The 26,291-nt window shown below is 43.4% G+C and overlaps 1 protein-coding gene across 2 annotated transcripts in view; it reads right to left on the bottom strand.

The window, feature by feature from the left end:
• The window catches only part of NDFIP2 (Nedd4 family interacting protein 2), a 138,114-nt gene that overhangs the window by 56,658 nt on the left and 55,165 nt on the right, over positions 1-26,291 (bottom strand). For both annotated transcript variants that reach the window (XM_040341430.1, XM_040341431.1), the window contains one exon: positions 12,179-12,266. In XM_040341430.1, the coding sequence (XP_040197364.1) occupies positions 12,179-12,266 (88 nt within the window). The remainder of the gene's footprint in view (positions 1-12,178; positions 12,267-26,291) is intronic.

Here is a 26,291-nt window from a genome sequence, read left to right as displayed (position 1 = left end):
GCAGTTTACAGAGTAATACAATAAAAGAAAAAAAAATACTTAGCAATGTAATCAGCATCCCTGTCTGATGACTGGCAAGATATGCTCAAATTACAGAAAGTCTATTGTTTTCAATCAGCCCAGACCTAACCAGAGACTTGCATTTAAGGAGCTTTGCACTGAAGCATAGTCATTGTGCAGTACTACTAGTAAGCAGGAAGAGCTGAAGTGGTTAGCACTTCCATCTGGCAGCACTAGAGTCATCAGTTTGAGTCTCGAGCACGGCAATACCAGCCAGGAGTTTACATATTCTACTTGTGCCCGTGTGGCCTGGGTACACATGTTTCCTCCCACACTCCAAAGGCATGCTGGTAGGTTAATTGGATCCTAACTAAATTGACCCTAGTATATGTATAGCCTCATACACACGATCGGATTATCTGACAACAAATGTTGGATAGCATGCTTTAAAATTTTCTGATAACAAATGTGTGTTGTCGGATTATCCGATCGTGTGTACAGAGGTCCTTCGAAAAAAACAAACAAAGTACAAACACGCATGCTAACCATAACATTAGCAGAAGTTGCCTAAAGGGTGGCGCTAAAGAGCTGAAAAAATATGTAGTTTTGTGTTTGTTGGCCAACAATTGTTTGCCATTTGTATGCAAGACACATTCCTGGCCAATGCCCTTCGGACAAAAGACCTATGCTTTGTCGGTGGAAAATCCGATCGTGTGTACCAGGCTTAAGAATGTCAGAGGGACCTATCTCAAGATCTTCTGCAATGAGGCAGGAGCAAAATCCAAGCACCAGAGACATCAGTGGTAACAGTGTCAAAGGCAGAGTCAAAGAGAAGCCCCACTGCAAGGGAGGAATTTTACTTTCAGCTTTCAATTAGTTCCTCTTGAGTACACTGGTTACATTTAGCCCAACTACAAATGTACATTTTATGACATACCTTTTATTGGCAAGTGTACATGCTTGGTTCATACTGCACAGCCTTCCCAGGAGTGGAACAGTCATCCTCTTCTATGGTGCCCTCCTAAACCCATCTTAAAGTAGAACTATAGGCAAAACGTTTTTTTCACCATCTGTTAGCAGAGATTTCCCTTAATTTCCTGTCCCAAACAGGAAGTGAGAGGAAATCCCAGCATAAAAAAAGGGCACCAGGTCAACAGAACTAGTGTCTCTATTGGAAGATTTTAATTCTACTACTTTTCTGGGGACAACACAACATTTTGGATTTTCTTTTACGTTCAATGATAATGGTAAACAAGATTGTAAGTACCAACTAGGGTGAACACGTGTCCCAGATTGCCCGGGACAGGCCCGCATTTTGCAGGTCTGTCCCGGGCACATTCAGTAAAGGACAATACAGTGTCCCGGAATGAAACTGACACAGACACCCCCCCCCCCCCCCGCCCCGGGCCAATCTGATGCCCCCAAAAAAGGCTGCCACATCACCGCTTTACTCAATGACAGTACTTGTCCTGGCCGGGAATGCCTGGAGGAGCACAATCCCGCCCCCTGCGTGTGATTGGAGAAATCATAAATCCTGCCTCTTGTGTCCAATCACTGTCCTGTGATTCGTTACAGCACAAGCTGATTTTTGGGAAGGGAGGGTGTCCCTGAATGGTAGTTTGGAGTTGTGGTCACCCTAGCTCCCTAGCTCTAAACTTAATGCCAAATGAGTCATGTTTTTACTTACAAACCTATTATTTGGGTTGCATCAATTAAAAAAAAAAAAAAAAAAAAGGCATGCTCTATACTTCCCGAAACACATCCATGCATCTAGAATACTCTTGGTTATACAGGTGGGAGGTTTCATCATAGCACTAGACATCTATTCCAAGATAAACATCTACCGAGTTAGATATTGGAAACGTGTACTTTATTAAACAAAGCGTCTTTTTGTTAACAAATGAGCAGTTTAATTGTGACTGCTTACAGTTTCTTCCTTGCGGAGTACAATAAGGCCAATCATTCAGTCTATAAAACAAGGGCTCGTGTGAGATTTATAGCAAGCTGTACTGGACGCACCTTCTTCTGCTCTGTACTAGATTGGTAAAATGGGGCAGCGATCAGGGGAGCACTGACCATTCGGGCACTGCCCGAGGGCCCCATGCCACTAGGGGGCCCCATCAGGGTTGCCAGCTTCAGTAAAACCAGGGATAGTATGTACAAATTTGAGGTTTTTATACATACGTCCCTGAAATGTCCCTTACCGACATCCTTTTGGTCTAAAAATCCCAAGATTATATCTGCCCTGCCTCTCCAGTACCTTTTCAGTGTGTGTGTGTGTGTGTGTGTGTGTGTGTATGTGTATTCTGTGTGTATGTATACTGTGTGTGTATTCTGTGTGTATGTATACTGTATGTGTATTCTGTGTATATGTATACTGTGTGTGTATTCTGTGTGTATGTATACTGTGTGTGTATTCTGTGTGTATGTATACTGTATGTGTATTCTGTGTGTATGTATACTGTGTGTGTATTCTGTGTGTATGTATACTGTGTGTGTATTCTGTGTGTATGTATACTGTGTGTGTATTATGTGTGTATGTATAGTGTGTGTGTACTATGTGGCCCCATAATCTATTTCCCGGAGGCCCCATAACCTCTTATTGCCCGGAAGCCCCATGAGTTGTCAGTCCGCCACTGGCAGCGATAGAAACAAAGCACTATGTTACGGCATGTTATACCTTCTCTCCCCCCCCCCCCCTTTGCTGTGTATTAAAAAAGAGTGGTATAATGTTGCTTGACAGGAAAATGTAAATGTAAATTTAGCTTTGTATTCAGACAGCAGGACTCCCCCCGTCTTCAGAATACACTGATCAGTGTTGCAGCCTATTGGCAGCATGCGCTGACCGAATGCTGGTTTTCCACCAAGACCAATTAACAGAAGCCAGTCTGACAACCGGCTTCTGTTGAACAGACAGAGCTACACTCAGATTGAAATTTAGATGGTTCCTGCTGAACCAGCTGAATTTCGATCCATGTATGGCCATCTTAACGGTCTGTTGGTGCTTGCAGCATTATGAGAAGTTGACAGAAACTTTATGAACTAGAACTCATAGAACCTAAAAAGAATACTGTAAAAAAACAAAACCTTGGGGTGATACAGTTGTGTGTGAAAACATTGTTATTGAAAGATGGAGAAGAGAGGAGAAGACTGGTACAAGATGTCCATAACTGCACAAAATAACCTACGTTTGTGCATGGGTATCTCTCAACTCACAACATATCAACCCTTGAGGAAGAGGTGCTTAAGCAGCAGAGAGCAACTCACGGTTCAAATATTCTTTTGGTCTAAGAAAAGGTAGAGGTGGCAACAATGAGTGAGGGAGTGAGTGAGTGAGGGAGTGAATGAGCAACTTGTATAGCGCTACAAATGCAAACTGCATCGCCTCAAGGCACTTTGTCCCATTTCGTCCAGGTCCTTTAGAAGAGATGGGTCTTAAGTTTTTTCCTGAAGGACCGATGGTTTTCTTCCATGGGCACAATGGGCACAGGAGCATATAAAATGGAAACCTGAAGACTGGAAAAACTTTGCTTGATTTATGTTGTTTATAGACTCACCATTTTGCACATAAAACACAATAATACATTAATATTTCCTGCTTTGTACTAAAAAGGAAGTTCCTCCAAAACTTTTTTTTGGAGGGTAGAAGTAGTAACCCTGTGAGGATTTCATTGTTTCCCGTGGCAACATTACAGATCCCTTTATTTCCTGTTAAGAGCCACCTGCAATTTTGAATTGACCCTCTATACCAGGCTCTCTCAACTTTAATTCAGAAATCCAAAAAATGCTAAGGTCTTTAGGACCCCCTACTAAAACTAATGTAATGGTGGTCTGTGGGAAACATGCTTCTTACATTGGTGAATAGTAGGAAGAAAGCCCCCCTTTACAGACAGCTAAAAAGTTCATTGGTGTCATGCTGTTGACTTGGTCATGTGATGATGGTACCATCAAATGGTCAATTAGGCACAGCCCTAGCATTAAAATAGAGGGATGTATATATATAGCACAAAGATGAGGTAAAGTGGCAAAGTGTGAGGAGATCTACATAACCAGTTAGGTCATTGACCTGCAAAATACTCTAAGTACCTTTTTTCCCCCAATCGAAAAACAGATATCACATGACCAAGCAAGATCTCTCCTAGCCTGTTTGTAGGGAAACAAGCAGGAGGTACTTTTAATCCTCTGCTGTTGGTCACATGTTTTTAATTTTTTGCGCTATAAACAAAAAAGAGCGACAATTAAAAAAATGTCTTCATCAGTTTAAGCCAATATGTATTCCTCTACATATTTTTGATAAAAGAGAAAAAAAAAATCAAATAAGCGTATATTGATCGATTTGCACAAAAGTTATAACGTCTACAAACTATGGGAAAGATTTATGTCAAGTAATGGCAGTGATCTGCATTTTGTTTAGCAGTTATGTGACATTGCGGCGGACAGATCGGACACTTTTGACACATTTTTGGGACCATTCACATTTATACAGCGATCAGAGCTATAAAAAAAAAAGCATGGATTACTGAGCAAATGTCACTGGCAGGAAAGGGGTTAACACTAGGGGGCAATTAAGGAGTTAAATGTGATCCCTCGTGTGTGTGTTTCTAACTGTGGGAACAAACAATCTGTCTCCTCACCTCTGTCAGAACAGGGATTTGTGGGTTTACACACACAATCCCCTATTCTGACTCTAGTGCCCCCAATTGCAGGTGGCCGGTGGTGATCGCCTCCAGCGGCGAACGCGTGTCTGCTATGGCTCTTAAAGGGGCCGACGTATGGGTACGTTGTTTTGCGGTAATAACCACTTTGCTGACGTAAATGTGTGTGAGCCGGTCGACAAGTGGTTAATTTTTGGCAATAACATGGGCATAGAGAAGGGAGGGAGTGGCTACCATTTACCAACGTGTAAACTCACTGAAAACTGAGCAGGTGCCACCACAGCTTCAAAATCTCTAAATAATTGGAAACATGAACAGAAGGTAAACCCATAGACTCCTTTCACACTGGAGGCAGTTTTCAGGAGTTTTAGCGCCTGAAAACTGCCTCCCATGCAGCCCAAATGTGAAAGCCAGAGTGCTTTCACACTGGGGCGGTGCGCTTGTGGGACGTTAGGAAAAGTCCTGCAAGCGGTATCTTTGGGGCGGTTTGGAAGCACTGTATACAGCGCTCTCAAAAACGCCCCTGCCCATTGCAATGAATAAGCAGCGCTTCCGAAGCACTACAACATGGGCGTTTTTTAACCCCTTCTTCAGCCGCGGGGGTTAAAAGGACGGGTGGCCCCAGTGTGAAAGGGGTCATAAAGAAATTTCCCTTTAAGCCCCGTTTTACACCTGTCCACTGTGGTGTGTTAATTTGAACAAGCTTCTAACTTATCATAAGGTGGGTTAAAGCAAAGCAATGGTATAAAACCAGCCTTACTTCTTGCAGGAGAACAAAAACATGAAAGATGTTCCAACTATTCCTCAAAAGACTTTTGTTCATTGAAGAGGAATTCTGACGAAGCACGTCGTTCTCAAACAAAATTGACAGAACTAATTAATTCATGAAATTAAATAAACACCATCTGTATTGCTATATGCAAGGAAACTCCCTGGCTTCCAACTTCAAGATCGACAATGCATTTCCCCCTCCTGGCTGCAGGATATAATCTAAAGCTATAATTGTCACTTTCAGCGGCTGAGGTGGTTTCAAGAAAAAAAAAGGCTGACTCAAGTCTATTGAAGAAGAATTCTGGCTTCTAGCATGTTGTTCTCAAGCAAAAGTGCCAGAAATAATTAGTGAAGCTCTGCAGAGACAGTGAATTACACATCATTGGTAATGCTACACGCAAGCTAAAAGACAATCCCTGGCATCCAACTGTTAGATCTACAATGCATGTCCTCCCTCTGGCAGTAGGGTATATTCTAAAGCTATAACTGTCACTCTCACTTGGCTCAGACTGAAGACCAACTAAAAGAAACAAGACAAAGTTGTGTTTTTGTTAGAAAGTGTCTATGTGCTTATAAGAGGCAGGTCTGAAAACGCCAGGGTCCAAGTACATTGATTAGACAATTTTAGCCGGATTCATAGAGAGTTACGGCGTCGTAACTCTGAATCTACGCCGGCGTTAATTTAAGCGTATTCTGGAAACCAGATACGCTTAAATTAGGTTAAGATACGAGCGGCGCAAGTCTCCTACGCCGTCGTATCTTAAAGTGTAATTTTTTAGGCTGGCCGCTAGGTGGCGCTTCCGTTGAGTTCGGCGTAGAATATGTAAAATAACTAGATATGCCGATTCCCGAACGTATGTGCGCCCGTCGCAGTAAAGATACGCTGTTTCTGCAAGAGATACGCCGCGTAAAGATAAAGCTGCCCCCTAGGAGGCGTAGTCAATGTTAAGTATGGCCGTCGTTCCCGCGTCGAAATTTGAAAATTTTACGTTGTTTGCGTAAGTCGTCCGTGAATATGGCTGGACGTAGTTTATGTTCACGTCGAAACCAATACGTCCTTGCGGCGTACTTTGGAGCAATGCACACTGGGATATGTACACGGACAGCGCATGCGCCGTTCGGAAAAAACGTCAATCACGTCGGGTCACGAGTAATTAACATAAAACACGCCCCCCCCCATCCTCATTTGAATTAGGCGCGCTTACGCCGGCCCCATTTACGCTACGCCGTCGTAATTTAGGAGGCAAGTACTTTGTGAATACAGTACTTGCCTCTCTGACTTAAGGCGGCGTAGCATAAATACGATACGCTGCGCCACCTTAAAGATACGCGCCCCTACCTGAATCCGGCTATTAGTCTGTGGTTTTCAATGTTTGTAGTGGATCAGCTACTGTCGGATATAAAATTACTTGCTCTCCATTTTATTTGTATTCCCTTTTATATTTTGTAGCTAAAACTTAGCAAGATAGCCACACAGGCTGTTAAATGCATAACAAGAGGTCTCTGTGAGGGCCCTTGCTCTACCAAAACAAGCCTCAATGGCAATCAACATCAGCTAGATGTCTCAAGAGCCCTCAGCTAAAAAGGTCTCCTCCAGCTCTGCAGCACCAAATCTATTGTCACTGCCTCTAAAACTTGCCGATTTAATTTTGCAGGTTTATGTAAACTAAGCTCATATAGCCAAGTCAGTTGAACTTCCTGTTCAACCAGTTAAAATACATGCCTGGTGTATCTTCTTCAAACTCTCCCAAGTCATGTTCCCCATACATTTTGAAAATGTTAAAACACAAGTTAATCAGGTTCCTACGGGCAGATCAACCCCCTTAAAAATTAAAACTACAGTCCTCGTTTTACAGAAATAAAAGGAGAGGTATTGGCTTTCTTGGCCCGTTGCAGTACCACCAATTTGTATACCTCACTAAGGTCAGACTGGGTGACCCTTGAACAAGTCATGTCACCACTCCCCCTTCAAACACTTCATAGTTCCCCACTTCTGGTTATATGACCATCAAAGGCCACCCCCAATAGGAACCACAATAAGTACCATCTAAAGATAAAGAGTATGGTTATAATCTTAACAGAACTTTCCATGATGACACCCATAAGGTAATCAGGACTACATTACCTATGTTTTGCCTCTTTATAAATAACAGATCATTTAGAGTCGGTTCACACTAGGGCGACACGACTTCCAGCGCGACTTTCAGAGGCGACTCCGACACGACTTGAGCATGAACCACAGGGCGATCTGGGGCGATTTACAACACGACTTTAAGTCGTCTCCAGGACAGGAGACTTTCCAGTGGCCAATAAAACAATCAGCTCTGGGAGAGGGAGGGGGAGGGAGAGGTTTGCCTGAGAAATGTATGTTATCTTCCTGGAAAGTCGCTTCAGTTAAGACAGTGATCAGACTTGGATTAGACTTGGATCAGACTTGGAGGCGACTTCCATTGAAATCAATGGGTACAAATCGCCTACAAGTCGGATTGAAGTAGTACAGGAACTTCGTGTGTATTCACACTGCTCCCATTCACTTGCATTGTTTTTCTCGACAGCGCGACTTGGGACGACTTGAGGCGACTTCAAGTCGGATCCCAAGTCGCCCCAGTGTGAACCGGCTCTTAGACTAAAGGATTTACTTATTGGGTAGAAAATGGCAGTCCATAGTAGCATAACACCATTCCTACCAAATTGGGAGAGAGACCTAGAACATGAATTCACTACAAAACCAGGCATTTCGCACATAAGGCCTCTACCTCTAGCAGACTCCAGGAAAATGGACATAAGCTATTGAAAAGGTGGTATAGGGTCCCTGCGAGACTAAATTGAATGCTCCCGGAGGCCGACTCCATATGTTGGAGAGGCAGGGGATCTGAGGGTTCTCCCTCATATAATTTTCTGGTCATGCCCACAGATAAGTCTCTTTTGGCGATAGATATGTGAATTGATTCAGGAACTCACTGTATTAACCCTGCAACCTGCCACCTCCACCTCAGGCCTCTTTGAGAGAGGCATCAACATTGATGCCTGGTAATTTAATTATTGAATGTGGCTAGAGCCTGCATAGCAGTTAAATGGAAAGATACCTCTGCCCCCGAGTTGGGCAATGGTTCACAGCAGTAAATGAAAGACTGAAAATGGAACACCTAATTTTGTTTCTCATACAGCAAGGTGAAAGGTTTAGAAAGACATGGTTTTATTGGAAAAAGTTTAACTTTTCATCTAAATATAAGGCGATTCATATGGTCAATTGCTTGGAGTTGTGTCTAGCAGACCGAACCTTAAAGTGGTTGTAAACGGTAAAGAACAAATTACAGTCAGCTCCTCTATTCTATTAATCTCACCTAAACGATGTAATTGTTTTATTAAAAAACGATGCCTGTAAATACCTTGTCATTGCTTTTTTATGGCCATTACGTGAGCTCCGGCTCTTCTTTTCCTCTGATCTACAGGATGCAGAGGAAGGGGCCAAGAAGTTCCTCTTCTGATGTCAGTCAGGAAGGTCACGTGACCGCTGTGACCGGCCAGAAGATAAGGTATTTGCAGTCTTCATTAGATTACTATGACAGAGGAGCTGGCTGTATTTTTTTTTACTTTTACTGCACATACCAATAGTGGCAGGAGGGGGGGTGAGAGGGGGAGTGACACCCACAGTAGCTGACAGGCAGGGAGGGAGAGAGGAGAGCTGTGGATTAAAGACGCACATAGACTGCTGGGCTCTGATGAAGAGGCTTTGTGCTTCGAAACGCATCAGACGGCGGTGACCCTTTTTCACTTTCTCCATGACCTGTTGGAGTGTGGTTCAAGGGCAACTTACTGCAGCTTATGTCGATTAAGCCTATACTGCGATTTCTACCATTATTGTGAATAGGTTTTTTAAATATTTAATTTTATTAAATTTGGTATAACGGTAACACACTAGGCTGGGGCGCCCGTTTCTTTTCTTGTTTGCTACTAGGATATCCCCATCCATGAAGGGCAGCAAGGCCGGTGGCTCCGTTGTTGGCATTTTTTTTCCATGGATCACCGATTGCTTGACAATCCACTCGCGCGCAGGAGAGTTTGTTTTCTGTGTTCTATTGTAATCAGGGCTCAGCAGCCATGATTATCGTGGTCAGCACACCGAGGGGGACACAGGAACAGGCAGGAACAATCATGTTTTTTATAGCTTAGGAGAGGGGCAGATTAGAAAGCACAAGCACTGTACTGTTTAATCTAAAATAAGGGAACAGGAGCTCTCTATTTTTTTTTTTGGGTACAACCATTTTAATGCTGCGCTTGGCATACCCCTTTTGTTTGTTTTCTTTCAGACATTTTCCAACTACTTTTAGCACCAATAACGGTATATGCGTTCCTCCCACTCCCCGCTCTTCACCCTTTCCTACTCTATTGACCTCTGTCTTAAATTAAAAACCCTGCCGAGGTATCACAAGCCCATCTCAGAAGGAACGAGCCAACACCATGTACACTAACCCTTTTTTGTCGACGTTCACAGTGAAGAGATACAATAGATTTTCATAAACAATGGTATAAAACATAAAAAGGCTGTTTCCCATGTTTCCATTGTATGTACTTCACAGTAGCACAATAGAAGAAGACAATTTGACATATAGGTCATGCTTGACTGTCTGTTCCCATTCACAACAGTTACAACAGGTGACATACTGTTGGTGAAAGTCAGCTAGAGAAAAGGGTCAACATGTTCTGTTTACACAGTAATTGCAGATAAGCTGAACAAAATACATGAAATGTTAGGCAAAATTTTGTTAACATTTTTGCAGGGCAGTAAACACTTATCTACATAAAAATGTATAATCACAATAGAAGATTATCTAAAAAACGGCTACAATTCTATTGCTAAGCTACACATTACTCTCTGCATCTGCAAATTGTTTGTGAACATTCTGTGATTATGTATTTGTTCAGAACAGTATGTTGCATGAATAGTACATTGTTCACCTGAACATATGCATCATTTTGTATTTGCGTTTATCAAGCAGTTACAATAATTTGAACATTTGCAGCTGTACACAAAGCAGAAAATGGAAATACACAAAATGTGCCCTCAGGAATATCCTTAGTAGTGAAATCTAAATTGTAACACCACTCCGTAAAATAAAACATTTAGCTGCAGGGGGCCGCAAATAAAAAAACACAATGATTTCAGTCACCATCCAAAAATTACATACAATTTCGGCACTGGCATCACCTCAATCCTTTCCTTTCCATCCTCATTTAATCTTTAACTGTTCTCCTACAGTTTCTAAAACCTTCGATGCCAAAGATGCCATCCAACCACATAAAAAAGGAATACTAAGCCGAGGCTTCAAATCACATATTTATCCAGTCTAGGGCCTCTTGCATTTAGGCGTCCTTGACCATACAATGTAAATGTCTTTCCCCTGCCCTGAAAACCCAGGTGCAGTGTATAGCCTCCCATTTCATTTTTTGCATACGCCTGTACGCGATACTTATTTTTACGAGAGCACTGGTGTATACCCAAGTACTGCCATCCAGCTTCGCTGAGGACAGCCTGTAAAAGTCTATGAGAGGATGCAAAATACATTGGCTTGATGCTGTACTCAGTGGTACTGACGTTAAGGGCTGCATGCATTCAGCAACCAAAGCCCAGAAAGCAGGCTTCATTTAGCTCTTGGGCTGACCAAAAGAAATCTAAGAGATTCCTCCATCTACGCTGTGGCTATTGTATTCTGATTAAATGCAGGTGCTGTTCAGCAAAAAATTTTTGCCTGGCTCCATTGATTTTTTAAATTGAATGATGTTGGGCAGAGTGGCGCCAACAGAGCCACCATCTGATCACATTTTGCTTGGTTCATCAGTAACCAGCCAAGACTCATCCAGGCCAGTTTGAGGGATAGGTAAAACCGGAGGCGTCCCGAGACCGGATCTCCCTTCCCACCACTGCTGCCGTCACACATTGGTTCACCATCAGGTCTGCTCCTCTTGTGATTGACAGCAGGAAATTAATCCACAGCCAATAGACAGCCGTTTTTTGTCTATGGTATACACCAATTGGCTGTGGTCAATCTTAAGGAGAGGGCAGACCAAATGGGAGCCTAGTGTCTCAACCACCCTATTGACCACAAATAAAAAAAACTCCCAGCAGTGTAAAAAGAGCTGCTACTCTCATGAACATCATTGGATCGGATCAGGCTCAGGTAAGTGTAAAACTGATTTTATTAAAAACAACTGATCAAACAATAAAAAAATGAATATTAATTAATCACATAAGAACGCGGTCTTCCATACAGAGCAGACCACGTGTATGGTTTGTACATGTAGCTCCATCCAACGCGTTTCGTTCAAAATGATGTTATCAGAGGCTCAGTAATGCAGTAATAGTGCCACTTTGAAATACCTGAACTGGTGTAGTAACTGAATCTGGTGCAAATGTCGGTAAGGCTACCAAAACGGGCCAGAGATTTTTTTAATCTGGCGCAGAACAGAGCCATACTATCAGAAAATTTACCTTTTATTGAATTCCCCAAGTAAGTTGTACCATATCCTGACTTTTTACATTTCTTTTTATACCAAATTGTATGTATGCAACAAATGTATGACTCCGATGTCTCACTCTGCTGTCCTTTCTCATTTTTATTTTAAATAAAATTATGATGGAGGAAAAAAAAAGTTATATAATCTTAAAATGGAAGCAAATGCCTTCGCAATAGATTCTAGTTCAAATTGGTTTTGTTTTAATTCACAATCCAAAAGGACAGAGAAAAACTTACTGAAGAAAGCGAGCATGAAGATTCCATCATTTCCCACTCTTAACTGGTCAGCGTCGCTGAAGTCATCCCGTGGAGGATATTCTTCTTCCTGACAGAAGAAATGAAACAAATTTATGTATACAAATGCACGTTCCCTTCTGACTTATGGTAATCAAAAATAAAGCTACGTATTTCTCATGTTATATTTCCTTAATAAAAAAGGATGAAACGCAGTAGCACATTTGCAATGCACAGTATTTAGAACTTGGATCGCCAATAATAGCATTTTAACACTACTGAAGACGTGACAGCGAGATGTGTCAAATTTAATCATAAGGCGAGGCAAGAGCCGGAAACTCTAGTATAGCATTCACTATAGTATGTGACAGATATGCAAGAAACAAGAAATTAAAGATTGCCAGTGCCCACACACGACAAATATCTATATAATGTAAACATACCTCTTGAAATCAGAACTCCGGTATTTTGAAAAGCCCTCTCCCCACACCAGTTTAAATATTCCCCTAAAGTGTATGTATAGCCATACCTTTTCTGGCTGGTCATGTGACATTTTAGGGACTTCTTCCTCTTCCCCGTGGTAACTGGTCTACAGGTTATACTTACCTGCTCTGTGCAATGGTTTTGCACAGAGCAACTCGGATCCTCCTCCTCTCGGGCCTCCAGTTGGCACTTCAGGCTCCTTCCCCCACCATGTGCCTCGCCCACCATATCAAACCACTTGCTATGGGGACACTGGTGCAGGCTCGCTCCTGAGCTGGCTCTGTGTGTCCATAGACACACAGAACGTGGCTCAGGCCGCCCCTCCTCACTGGCTGTGATCGACAGCATTGGGAGCCTTTGTCTCTGAGCCTATGTGGAGGTAAAACGCCGAGAGAGACACTTCTCTCATGACCAGCACTGGATCAAGATCGGGCTCCAGTGAATATAAGGTGGGGCTGGATGGGGAGCTGCAGAAAATGCATTAAGGTAAAAAAAAATTTAGGCGTTAGAACCACTTTAACTCAGACTGAGGTGACATCTCCATTTGTACCCATGCTATAGGCATTAAAGCATTTATATATTCTTAATCAGTAAAAGATGTTAAAAAAAAACAAAAAAAAAAAACAAACACAAACAGCCTTCTCTAGCTGCTTGTACTTTGAAGTATTTAAAGAAATTGTAACCCAAAACCCAAGATCTTGTTCCCTTATAGCACCTTAAACGGCACAGTGCTTGTGTCGACTAATCTGTCCCTCTCTACAATATAAAAAAAAATGGTTGATCCTTCCTGTTCCTGTGTCCCCCTTAGGCCGTGTACACACGATCAGTCCATCTGATGAGAATTGTCATCGGTTAACCGATGAAGCTGACTGATGGTCTGATGTGCCTACACACCATCAGTTAAAAAAACGATCGAGTCCAACGCAGTGACGTAAAACACGACGACGTGCTGAGAAAAATGAAGTTCAATGCTTCCAAGCATGCGCCGACTTGATTCTGAGCATGCACGGGTTTTTAACCAATGCTTTTGAATACTAACTGTCGGTTTTGACCTATCGGTTAAGCGTCCATCGGTTCAATTTTAAAGCAAGTTCTAAAATTTTTGACCGAAGGATAACTGACCGATGGGGCCCACACACCATCGGTTTGGACCGATGAAACGGTCCTTCAGTCCGTTTCCATCGGTTGACCGACCGTGTGTACACGACCTTAGTGTGCTGCTGATCCATGATACCATGGTCAACTTAGGTGCCTCCATCATCCGGCTGTTCTCCTCTCTCTCCCCCTCCCTCCTTGCCTGTCAGCTCCTGTGTGTGTGAGCCATCTACTCTGCCACCCCCTCCCTTCCTGCCGCTATTGGTAGCTGGCAGTAAAGGGAAAAAAAGTCTGCTGCCAGCCCCTCTGTTCTAAGCTATACTACACTGTGTACATGTTTGTATAAATTTGTGCCTGTAAATACCTTATTTCAGTTAGTTTCTGGCCGGTCACATGACCTCCGGCCGCTCTCCTCCAGTCTAAGGACTACAGCGGGAGGAGCTGAGCGGGCAGCACAACAGTCACATGACCTCCTGGCTGACGCTAGAGGGGGATTTTGGCACCTCCCACTGAAGCCCTTGGATCAGGAGGAGGAGAGCGGCCAGAGGTCACTTGACCAGCCAGAAACTAACTGAAATAAGGTATTTACAGGCACAATTTTATACAAACATGTACACAAGGTAGTATAGCATAGTAGAACAGAGGGGCTGGCAGTAATCTTTATTTGACTTTACAGCCACTTTAATTCTCAAAGATTACAAGAGACTCTGAAGTCAGTTTCCAACAGATTAGAAATATTTGTTGTTTGTTTTCATTAGGTTGGCAGGTTTTAAATTGGTTGGCAGGTTTTAAATTGGTTGGCAGGCAATCAGAAATATTGTGCAATATAAGGTATTTGACAAAGAGCAATAACAGAAAAAAGGGGAGATGGCGCAAGAACCAACCAAGTAATGTCTCTAGTAATGTTAGAAAGTCCAATAAATAAAAGGCAATGTACTGTATATATAAAGGGGGGAGTACAATATAGCCAATATAGGTGTACACTGGTGGTAGCAGCTTTGAGAGTAGAAGCACAACTCTGGAAAACAAGATAGAACAAGAACAAGGTGCACCAGACTCAGTGCAGTATTAAAATATTTGTTTAATAAGACAAAACAGCCAAAAGGCTACTCACAAGGAGATGGTGATATCAGGCATAACATGATTTTTATAACAGCTTACCTGTAAAATCCTTTTCTTGGAGTACACCATGGGACACAGAGCCATATTCATTACATAATGGGTTGCATGGTCACCAGAGGTGATTGGACACTGGCGCAACCAATCAGACAGTTTTCCTCCATATAGCCCCTCCCATTAGGGGAGTACCTCAGTTTTGTAGCAAAGCAATAATGTTCCCTTTAAGAAGGGGGGGGGGACCTCTGTGTTCCGTGGTGTACTCCAAGAAAAGGATTTTACAGGTAAGCTGTTATAAAAATCATGTTTTCTTTATCGTACACCACGGGACACAGAGCCATATTCATTACATGTCCCAAAGCAATGCCCTATATGAAGGGGGGGAGACACAGATCAAGCAGACCGCCATGGACAAGAAGCTCTATACTGCCGCCTGCAGCACACTTCGCCCAAAGGTGGCATCCTCATGTCCCCTCACATCTATCTGATACAATTTAGAAAATGTGTGGACTGAAGACCAAGTTGCAGTCTTACAGATCTGAGTCACCGAAGCCTGGTGGTGCACTGCTGCCCATGAAGCACTTATTGCCCTGGTAGAGTGCGCCCTAACAGAAAAAGGAGGAGTTCTGTTCCTTAAACCATAGGCTTGAAAAATAGTTTGTCGAATCCACCTGGAGATAGTGGATTTTGATGCCGCTTGTCCCTTCTTAGGACCATCTGGCAAAATAAACAAAATATCCGTTTTGCGTATCTGAGCGGTTGCCTACAGATACACCTTTACAGCTCTCACTAGATCTAGAGAGTGTAATAATTTTTTCTCCGCTGTCTGCGGATTCAGAAAAAAAGAAATGTTCTGATTTAAATGAAAAGCAGACACCACCTTAGGTAAAAAGGCAGGATGGGGTCGTAGTACAATTTTGTCTTTATGACAAACTAAATAAGGCTCTTTACAGGAAAGAGTTGCTAATTCAGATGCTCTTCTAGCCGAAGAGATAGCAATCAAAAAGGCCAACTTCCTGCTTAAAAGAATCAGCAGAATGTGGCGTATAGGTTCAAAGGGTTGCTTCTGCAACACTGATAGTACTAGATTCGGATCCCATGGGCACAAGGGAGACTTGACTGGTGGATTGATCCGCAGTACCCCCCGAATGAAAGCCCGCACCAGGGAATGAGATTCCAGCGGTCTTTGAAAGAAGACTGATAGAGCTGATATTTGACCCTTAATGGTACTAAAGGCTAATTTCATATCCACTCCTAGCTGGCAAGAATCCTACTTATGTCATATCTGAGGATTCCATTTGTTAGTTTCACACCATGAAACATATGTTTTCCATACTCTGTAGTAGATTTGTCTGGAAGCTGGCTTTCTGGCTTTAATAATTGTAGAAAGTCCCCAGCCAAACCGTCAAATTTAGCCCTTGTAAGGAAGGATGGAACACTGGACCTTGTGACAACAAATCGTGACGAAGCGGACGCTTCCACGGTGTTCCCACTGCCATCTTTATGATCTCGGCGTACCAGGGTCTTCTGGGCCAATTTGGGGCCACTAAGATTAACGGAATTCCTTCCCTCTTGATCCTGCAAATCAGTCTCTGTAGAAGGGAGATTGGTGGAAAGGCATAGATCAGCGAGAACTGATTCTACGGCACTATCGGTGCATCTGATCCGTAGGCCAGAGGATCTCTTGTTCTGGACACAAAGTTTTCCAACTTTCTGTTGAACCTGGAAGCTAGTAGATCTACATCCGGGGTCCCCTATTTCTGGCAAATGCCCTGAAAGATCTCAGGGTGGAGAGACCACTCTCCTGGTGATAGCTGCTGGCGACTCAAATAGTCTGCCTGCCAGTTCACTACCCCTGGAATGAAAATTGCAGAAAGGCAAGAAATAGGTTTTTCTGCCCATCTCAAGATGCGATTCACTTCTTTCTGGGCGCCCTGACTGCGGGTGCCTCCTTGGTGATTGATGTAAGCCACTGCTGTAGCATTGTCGGACTGAATCTGAACCGGGTGGCCTGTAACCTGGTTGTCCAGGTTCTGAGGGCCAAGTATACGGCCCGTAACTACAGTAGGCTGATGGGTAGGTCCAGGTTCCCTGGGCTGAAGCCTCTTCCAATACGGCTCCCCAGCCCGTTAGGCTGGCATTTGTAGACACCACCTTCCAGGTGATTGGGAGAAAGGATCTTCCCTTCTATAAGTTCTTGGTTCTTAACCACCAACTGAAGTCTTGGTGCACTCTGTAAATCCAGAGTCTGGATCTTCCTGTTCCAGGCCGCTAAAATATCGCCTTGAAGTAGTCTCGAATGAAACTGGGCATAAGGGACAGCCTCGAGGGAGGCTACCATCTTCCCCAATAGCCTCATGCAAAGGCGAATGGATGGTCTCTTCTTTGGTGATTCTTTGTGGATCAGATCCCTTAGCGATTTGATCTTTGACTCTGGTAGAAATACTCGGCTTTGAGCTGTATCTTTGATCATGCCCAGATACTCTACCCTTCTTTGGGCTTGTAGTGAAGACTTTTGTAGGTTTACCATCCTAACTTCTCCAGGTATCTTATTGTAATGGATACCGTGTGATCTAATCCTGCCACTGATTGATCTATCACAAGTAGATCATCCAGATAGGCTGTTATCACTATGCCCTGTGCTCTGAGATTTGCTAGCAGAGGGGCAAGTACTTTTGTCAACATTCGGGGTGGATGTAAACCACAATTTTTATTTTATTTTTTTGATGTCACAATGTAGAGTATACAATTTCCTATGAGTTAATCCAGCTCTGAGCAATCCTCTTTTATTGTTCAGTGAAAATTAACAGACTTCCAGATAAAAACCTGTCTAAATAAAAAGTCCTTTCCGTCCCCTTGCTTCGAGTGACAGGTTATTTACATATCTCGTGCACTAGCTTGCACACATGCACATTCCTGGATGTTTGTCATAATACAGTATGAGGTGATCCACAGTTCATTGTGAGAAATGTATGGTGCAGTGAACAGCCAGCAGAATAAACAGACAAGTGATTAGGGGAGATGTATCTAGACAGAGCTTGAGTGATCTTCTTATTATTATTGTTCTATTGCCATGTGGTGTGTCTGAGGTCACCTGATCACATATGCAACATTTCTTTATATTACCAGGATGTGTTATGTGGGGGAGGGGTGGATTTCTCACTTTTTATACTTACACCCAGTAAGGCTGAATGATCTTAGGGCTGGTTCACATTAGTGCGCTGTGCGAGATCGCAAGTGATTTGCACCGCACTGCTGTTCAGATCACATGCGATGTCTGTGCGATGGGATTTCAGCCATACAAACTGTATGGCTGAAATCGCATCTCATTTGGACCAAACACACACAGGACAGGACCCTTTTTTTGGTCCACACCAGAATCGCATGGGTGTTCACACACCCAGTTCGCAGTGCGATATGCAAGCTGAAATGGGGGTGACATTACCATTGTATTACAGTCCCCAGCAGTTCCCATATGGCAGTGTGAACTGCCATGAAAGTCGGGTGCGATGTGGGAACCTGCAGTGGATTCGCAGTTACAGCAACAGTTTTGTTTCTTTAGGGATAAAGATTTTACATAAAAGCAGACTATTGTAAGGACCCCTGTCACTGGTAAATAGATTGTCTCATACCTCTAAAGCATGGGTCTCCAATCTTTCTAAATAGGGGGCCAGTTTTAGACTTTAGGGGGGCCAGACTGTGGCCACTAAAAGTACCCGACGTCAGCAGGAAAAAAACACCACCTCCATCTTTGGTGTCAGTGGGAGGAGTTGTGCCTCATCTTTGGGTCCAATTGTTAGTGTTATTTGGAGAAATTGTGCTCCATTGTTGGCCTCATTGGGAGGAATTGTGCCCCTTCACTGGTCTCAGTGGAGAAGAATTATGCCACATTGTTGGTATCAGTGGATAAAATGGTGCCCCAAGGGCCAGATAAAAGCAAGCCAAGGACCACATCTGCCTGCCCCCCCCCCCGGGCCTGCAGTAGGGAGACCACTGCTCTAATGGCTACATCTACAGGACAGCTTGCTAGATCACAAGGTGAAAATACAAAGAAGGAAAGCCTAGAAAATAAAATGAATGCAGCCCAATGCAGTCACCCCATCTAAGAATCGGTAAGACAAAATATAATAAATGTTTACATTTTGGGTTTAATACCGCTTTAATGTGATACTATAGGTTAAATAACAAACATGTCATACTTGCCTCCACTGTGCAGTTTGTTTTGCACAGAGTGGCCCCGATCGTCCTCTTCCGGGGTCGCATGGCGGCTCTCGCGGCTCCTCCCCGCAATAGATAACCCCCCTCTGGGACGCTCTCTCCAGAGTGGGTTACCCTGCGGACTCGCTTCCTTGTCATACACTCAGCGTACATAGCCGCCGAGTGCATGACTCAGCCCCGCCCCCAGCGGGCGCGCCATTGAATTTTATTGACAGCAGCGAGAGCCAATGGCTGCGCTGCTATCAATCTATCCATTGAAGAGCCGAGAAGCCGTGGAGAGAGTGACGTGGGATCGTGCCCAGAAAAAACAGGGCTCAGGGAAGTAAAACGGGGGGCTGGACGGCTGGATACATACATAAGATGTATTTAGGGGTTAAGCAAAAGATGCAGTTCAAACCAAAAGTATGACAAAACCCTACAGTAAAAATCTTAGCATGCAGGGGCAATGACAATGTATATATTTGTTCTGGTAAATACTTGCTATAGATTGCCATCAAGTGACTTGCACAGTTCAGCAGCATGGAGAAAAAAGAATGAGTCTAAACATGACATAACATCTCTGCAGTAAGAAACGACCTGTAAGCGCTCAGCATTGACAGCATAATCACCGGAAATGGCAATGCACTGCCGTTCCTAGGTATGAGCGGGGATGATGAATGATTAATGGGCTGCAATTTTCCCAATATGAAGTAATCTGGGCAAAATAGCTCAAGTAGGGTCAGGTGATCAAATTCATTTACTTTATTAAAATGTAAGGGATTGTGTGGGAAAGGGAACACTACAAAAAAAAAAAAAGCGCAAGATTGTTCAAAACGGCTTTAGTGTGAACATTGTGTGTTATTACCTACGTTGTATGAACAAAGGCTAGGCTTATGAAGTGCAAATCACAACGCTTGTTTATTTTCAAGAGGCTGTACAGACCAGAAACGCATTAGTAGTGCATGCAGAAGTGCCGGCTATTGTGTGAAGTGCCTGTTAATGTGTTTTTATGAAGTCTCTTCTCCGGGCCGATGAGCATTTTGCCATAACTCGCCAGACTCATCACAAGTGATGTACAGTCATGCACAGTATGTCACAGAGAGGCAATTGGAAATAATGGGCGATAAACACAATAACCTAACCTGCTGCTTTCATTTGCAGAGTGTATGTTCACAGATTTTCCCACACAATCCAAGCATAAAACACAATCTGGATGGGCAGACCATAGCTGGCAGAGAAAGTGCTCCATCTTTATTTTTTGAACTGCAGAAAAGAAAGATGCAAATTTCCTGTTTTCACAAAACACACACAAAATTCCAACAACCCCCAAAAAAAGCTGAAAAAGCTGAACGTGGAAAAGAAAAAATGCACCTCTATTGCAAGGGTTAAATGCTCATTTAGGCCTTGGGGGGGGCAAAAAAGAATTTTTACTTACCAATTCCTATGCGTTCTTCAAACTGCACGAGTCCCCCGCAGTCTTGATTGTCATCAAGCCCAATGCAGCTCTGCATTGGTCATGAGGATATGGGTAAACAGTCCAGAACTGGGGCATAGGACATTGCTGGCTGCTGAGGTAGTGGAGGATCATCTAGCACTTAAAGAGAAAGTAAACCGCGATAACGTTTATTTTTATTTTTTAAACCCTGCAAAGTAAATGGCATAATTGTGCTAGTATGCATCGCATACTAGCACATTATGAAATACTTACCTTAGAACGAAGCCCTGCACCGCGCTGTGAGCTCTGACAGATGCTTTGATGTTCACCCGATCTTTCTTCTGAGTTTGCGTCCTACAGCCATCTGATTGACCGCAATGATGTCACTCACGCACATGCACACAGGAGTTACAGACCACGTCACGGAGCTCTGAAGGGACGCACGTTATATCGTCCCTTCAGAGCGCATGCGCTGACGACATCACCGGCTGCATGAACTGTGAATATCTGCTAAACCATGAAGGTTTAGGAGATAGATATTCATAGTACCAACAAGCATTATTATACTCTTACCTGTAGGTACAAGGAGACAGAATGGGTTTATATCCATGTTAAGGGCTCATGTACACAGGGCAGCGTGCTTGTAGAGGTCTTATTTTTTATGGATGTCATCATTAACATTTGTGAGGAAATGCTCCTGATGTTGCCGTTGGCGAAGGCTCTGAAGATGTGAAAAATTGCATGAGAGGACCAGAGTCCATCGCTACTGGACTCATCCATTGATGCAGGGAACAGCATGTGGTGAAATTTGTGTTTTTCAAAAAAATTTATATGTTAAAAAATTATCAGAAACGCTTATAAAAACACAAAACGCATTTAAAGACTGCTACAGTTAAAGACTAAAGCCTTGTACACTCGGGAAAATTTTGAATCCATGTATGGCTAAGCTTAAAAGAGCAGTAAGGGTTTTTTATTATTAAAGATTCATACTTACCTAGGTGGATGCAGCATCAGACCGATGCTGCATCTGTCCCCTGCCGTCTCTGCACTGAGAACCGAGCCACCGAACATCACCGATGGCTCTGTTTTCACAGATCCCCAAGAGGAGAGCTGCTGACCGTCAGTCAGTGTCTCTCCTCTCTGCTTCTCCGCGCTCATTGGAGCGCTGAGCTGTGGAGGGGCGGAGAGCGGCTGTCTAAGTGGCTCGCTGAGACTGCCACCAATCAAGGCAGCTGGCAGATCCAGACTTGGAATTCAGGATGACGCACTGCCTTGACCGATTGTCAGTGACGTCAGCAGGGAGCAGACTTCAGAGCGCTCTCCGCTAAAAACAAATTGCACTCCTGTGACCCACAGAAGAAGCCCAGTCTAAAAAGCTCAGGCTGGACTTCTCCTAGGTAACTATAAAAATCCGCACAAGGGAGGTTTCTTCTATTTAATGTGAAATGCCCTGTGCTGGCATCAGCTGTCATAGTGGAAATCTGAAGTCCTCTGCCCCCCTCTCATAACCTGCAGCTGTAATCTTCCAGTACTGCAGGGGTTCGTACAAATACTGGCCTTATGATAGGCAGGGGTAACAACTTTGTTTGCCCTTTCCCGCCCCCTCCTCCATTCATAAAAGCTGCATAATAGCTTCTAGGAATGAAAAGTGATCTATAAATGGAGGACAGGCAGATGAATAAAAGGTGCGCCTTCTCTAGCCGAGGACTTAGGATCGCCACTAGGATAATCGGAACAAGGGACACAAGACATTAAAATGTAAACAACGTCTCTTGGGGGGGGGGGGGGGGGGGTTAAAAAAAATTAAATGAGGTTTTAAGTAATAAAGTTAGGTAACCTCCCTGCCAAGCCTGTGATTGGACAGTGAAGTTCCACCTTCTACTATCTCCACCTGTCAGCCTGTACCTTGTGAGCAGGTGTGTCCAATGGCTAGAAGCCCCTAGTACAGCCCCCTGCCTTTAGGGCTGGATCTCGCCAGATGCAGTCCTGTGCGTTTTTATCCCACATGAAAAAATGCATGGACAGTGTTTAACATGGATTCCAATGGCCTTAGTTCACATCAGTGCAGTGTGTTCTAGTGCAGTCAACAAAACAAAAACATCTGGCAATTTTTCTGTATGGAACGCATCTGGAATGCGACAAAATGCACTGGAACGCAAACGTCTGAAAAAAAGGTGGGGAAAAAAACGCACAGGAATGCATCAAAAACGTAAACGCAAAAATTGTGGTGTGGTGTGAAGTGGTCCCTTTGACTGCTGATGTACAGAAGGTTACAAGAGGCAGGGCCGTCTTAATAGCATCATGGGCCCCTGGGCAAAGTAATGCTCTGGGGCCCCTACAATGATGACAGTGCAGGTAAACAGACATCAAGTAGGTAGGAGGCAGACTGCCCCCCCTGTGTATCTATCACTCTCAGTGCCATCATGGGGCAGCGTGGGCTCAAGGACCAGCTGCTTTGGGGAAAGTGCAGGGGCCCCCCATGCAGATAGGGCCCCTGGGCAGTGCCCAGTTGTGCCCTCTCATTAAGACAGCCCTGACAAGAGGTAAGTTGAAGTCAGGTCTATACCGGCCGTATTTAAAAGTCGATTTTTATTAAATCCATAACTGCATTAATTTATGAGAATTGGATCTGCCAGGGGTCTAGCTACAGGGCAACACTAGAGCTTTTACAAATAAGCTGAAATGTAATATCTGCAAAAAACAGATGGATGACATTCACATTTACAAGGCTTTTATCAAGGATGCCAACAATAAATATTTTAATTAAATAAAGTTCTGCACAGTTGTTATATTTTTATTATGACATCCACTTGCGAGCAGGAGACTTAGACGTGGAATCAGCTACGTGACATATTGCAAAGATTTATTATTATTTTTTTAGATTACATTCCGTCTCTCACTGTTCATCTTTAGAGGAAACAAACATGCACTTTTCCTAAGAACTGCTTACATTCTCCAAATGTCAGTCTCTGCAGAGATACTAAGGTCACAGCAGAGTCTGTCCATCAAGAAAGCCACATGTAGGTTTCCCTCACTGATAAATCATCTGACTAGCACAGTCACATACAAGAAATATCTCCTAGCATCCCAATGAGTTCTGAATGCAGACAAATTTCAACAAATTCGTTTTTTTTTTTTTTCCTTTAAAGCTGCTATTTAACTGGCAGAAAATTTGATTGCGAACAACACAAATATGGGCAATTAAAAAAAAAAAAAAAGTGATTTAATTATTTGCAAGTTGCAAAGGTAACAATTCTAAATATATATTATTTTTAGTACCATAAACATACACACTCATCAGCTTATTATTTGCGAATAATACAAAGGAAAGCGCTATCATTTGTATTCGTGGTTTGGAAGAACCCCATACAAACGCCGCCGTCGTATCTATGCGCGTGCTATTCTGGGAGCTAGATACGCCTGAATTTCAGCTTCCTCCGACCGACGTAAGTGTTAGTACGCCGTCGTATCTAGGGTGCGTAGAATATGTAAATGACCTAGATACGCCGATTCACGAACGTACTTGCGCCCGCTACACCGTTTACCTAAGGCTTACGGCCGTCCGTAATTTTATAAAAACCCAGCCTTCTACCCTGCATGGATATCCCCTATATCCTTAAGACCCGGACCATTATGCAGGTTAAAGACCTTGGGCCGGATTCAGAAAGAAGATACGACGGCGTATCACCTGATACACCGTCGTATCTCTGAGTCCGGCCGTCGTATCTATGCGCCTGATTCATAGAATCAGGTTACGCATAGATATGCCTAAGATCCGACAAGTGTAAGTGACTTACACCGTCGGATCTTAGGCTGCAATTCCAGACAGGCCGCTAGATGGCGCTTCCATGTCTTTTACGCGTTGAATATGCTAATGAGCATTTACGCCGATTCAGAAATGAACGACCGACCAGCGCTTTTTTTTTTACGCCGTTTGCGTTCGTCTGTTTCCGGCGGAAAGTTACCCCTGCTATAGCAGGGGTAAGTGCGGCGTATCCTATGTTAAGCATGGCCGTCGTTCCCGCGTCGAGTTTTGAATTGTTTACGTCGTTTTCGTAAGTCGTTCGCGAATACGGCCCGGACGTAATTTACGTTAACGTCGAAACTAATGACATCCTTGCGACGTCATTTGGAGCAATGCACGCTGGGAAAATTCGCGGACAGCGCATGCGCTGTTCGATCGGCGCGGGGACGCGCCTGATTTAAATTGTACACGCCCCCTAGCCGCGGAATTTGAATTCCGCCGGAGAATTTACGATACGCCGCCGCAAGCTCTGAGGTAAGTGCTTTCTGAATTAAGCACTTGCCTCAAAAACTTGAGGCGGTGGATGGTAAATCAGATAGGTTACGCGGATCTTAAGATCCGCGTAACCTATCTGAATCCGGCCCCTTGTCTCTTTTTGCGATTCGGCACTGCGTCGCTTTAACTGACAATTGCGCGGTCGTGCGACGTGGCTCCCAAACAAAATTGGCGCCCTTTTTTTCCCACAAATAGAGCTTTCTTTTGGTTCAAGTCAGTGTGTTATATATGCCTTTTGTTCATCATTTCTCTAATTAGAGCGGTGGCTCTCGGCTCGACCACGCGGACCCCTTTATTTTTACAGTGTCCTTTTTTCTTTATTTTAATTCCTTATATTTATTCTCAATTTGTTTTGTTTTTTTCATTTTTCTCAGTCCTTTTTATTATGATTTTGAAGCTCTTTTTGTATTGATAGTGAGTACTTGTATCATAGAGGACAAACACATATGTTAGTTGTTACTAATACTACCTCTAAACGTATCTATTTTAATGCCAATAGTGACCAAATATGTTACTATACTCTGTCTATTAATACTTACCGTATTTTCCGGACCATAAAGATGCACTTTTTCCCCAAAAAATACGGGGGAAAATGTCTCTGCGTCTTATGGAGCAAATATACATCAGGCACCACCCCCCGACGCCATGCTAGCACTGGAAGAGATGCAGGAGAGCGGAGGACAGACATCCCAAGCCCCCACGAGTGCCGGGGGATCTCCTGGCTGGGCCTGACACTCGCTGAGACAGAAGACAGATGGCAATGGTCAGGCTGCATTAATGGCACAGGTCAGGTTGCATTAATGGCAATGGTCAGGCTGCATTAATGGCAATGGTCAGGCTGCATTAATGGCAATGGTCAGGCTGCATTAATGGCAATGGTCAGGCTGCATTAATGGCAATGGTCAGGCTGCATTAATGGCAATGGTCAGGCTGCATTTCAGGGGGACTGGTAAATATTTTAGTACACAATTTGGTTCAGAATATTTTTTTTCTGGTTTTCCTCCTCCAAAACCTAGGTGCGTCTTATGGTCAGGTGCGTCTTATGGAGCGAAAAATATGGTACTATATACAGCTATGTATTGGAATAAGAGTATTTGAGCTTCCTTATTTTGGATGTATTATATGCATTTCCTGTAACTTGTATTTTACTTCTGTACTCAATAAAATATTATTGACAAGGAAAAATACACAAAAAAACAAAAAACAAAAACAAACATACACTCATGCAAGCAGGACATTTATTTTATGGTGCATGCACATGTAATAATATTTACAGAACTTACTAAATCATTTACTATAAAAGGAAACTATAGCCGCTTAGTCGTTTAAAGTGGTTGTAACCCCCAAAAAATATATATGTATGTATATTTATTGTGTCTCGAATAAAGCAGTTTTGGGAAACGGTTAAATTGAGGGGTTTAGTTCTGCTTTAAATGCCAGTCGGCAACTGCTCTAAAGACGATAACTGCAGTACCATGAATTGGATTTGT

The sequence above is a fragment of the Rana temporaria genome, chromosome 2 (assembly GCF_905171775.1).
Source record: "Rana temporaria chromosome 2, aRanTem1.1, whole genome shotgun sequence".
Classification (NCBI taxonomy): domain Eukaryota; kingdom Metazoa; phylum Chordata; class Amphibia; order Anura; family Ranidae; genus Rana; species Rana temporaria.
This window is presented reverse-complemented; position numbering and strand designations above follow the sequence as displayed.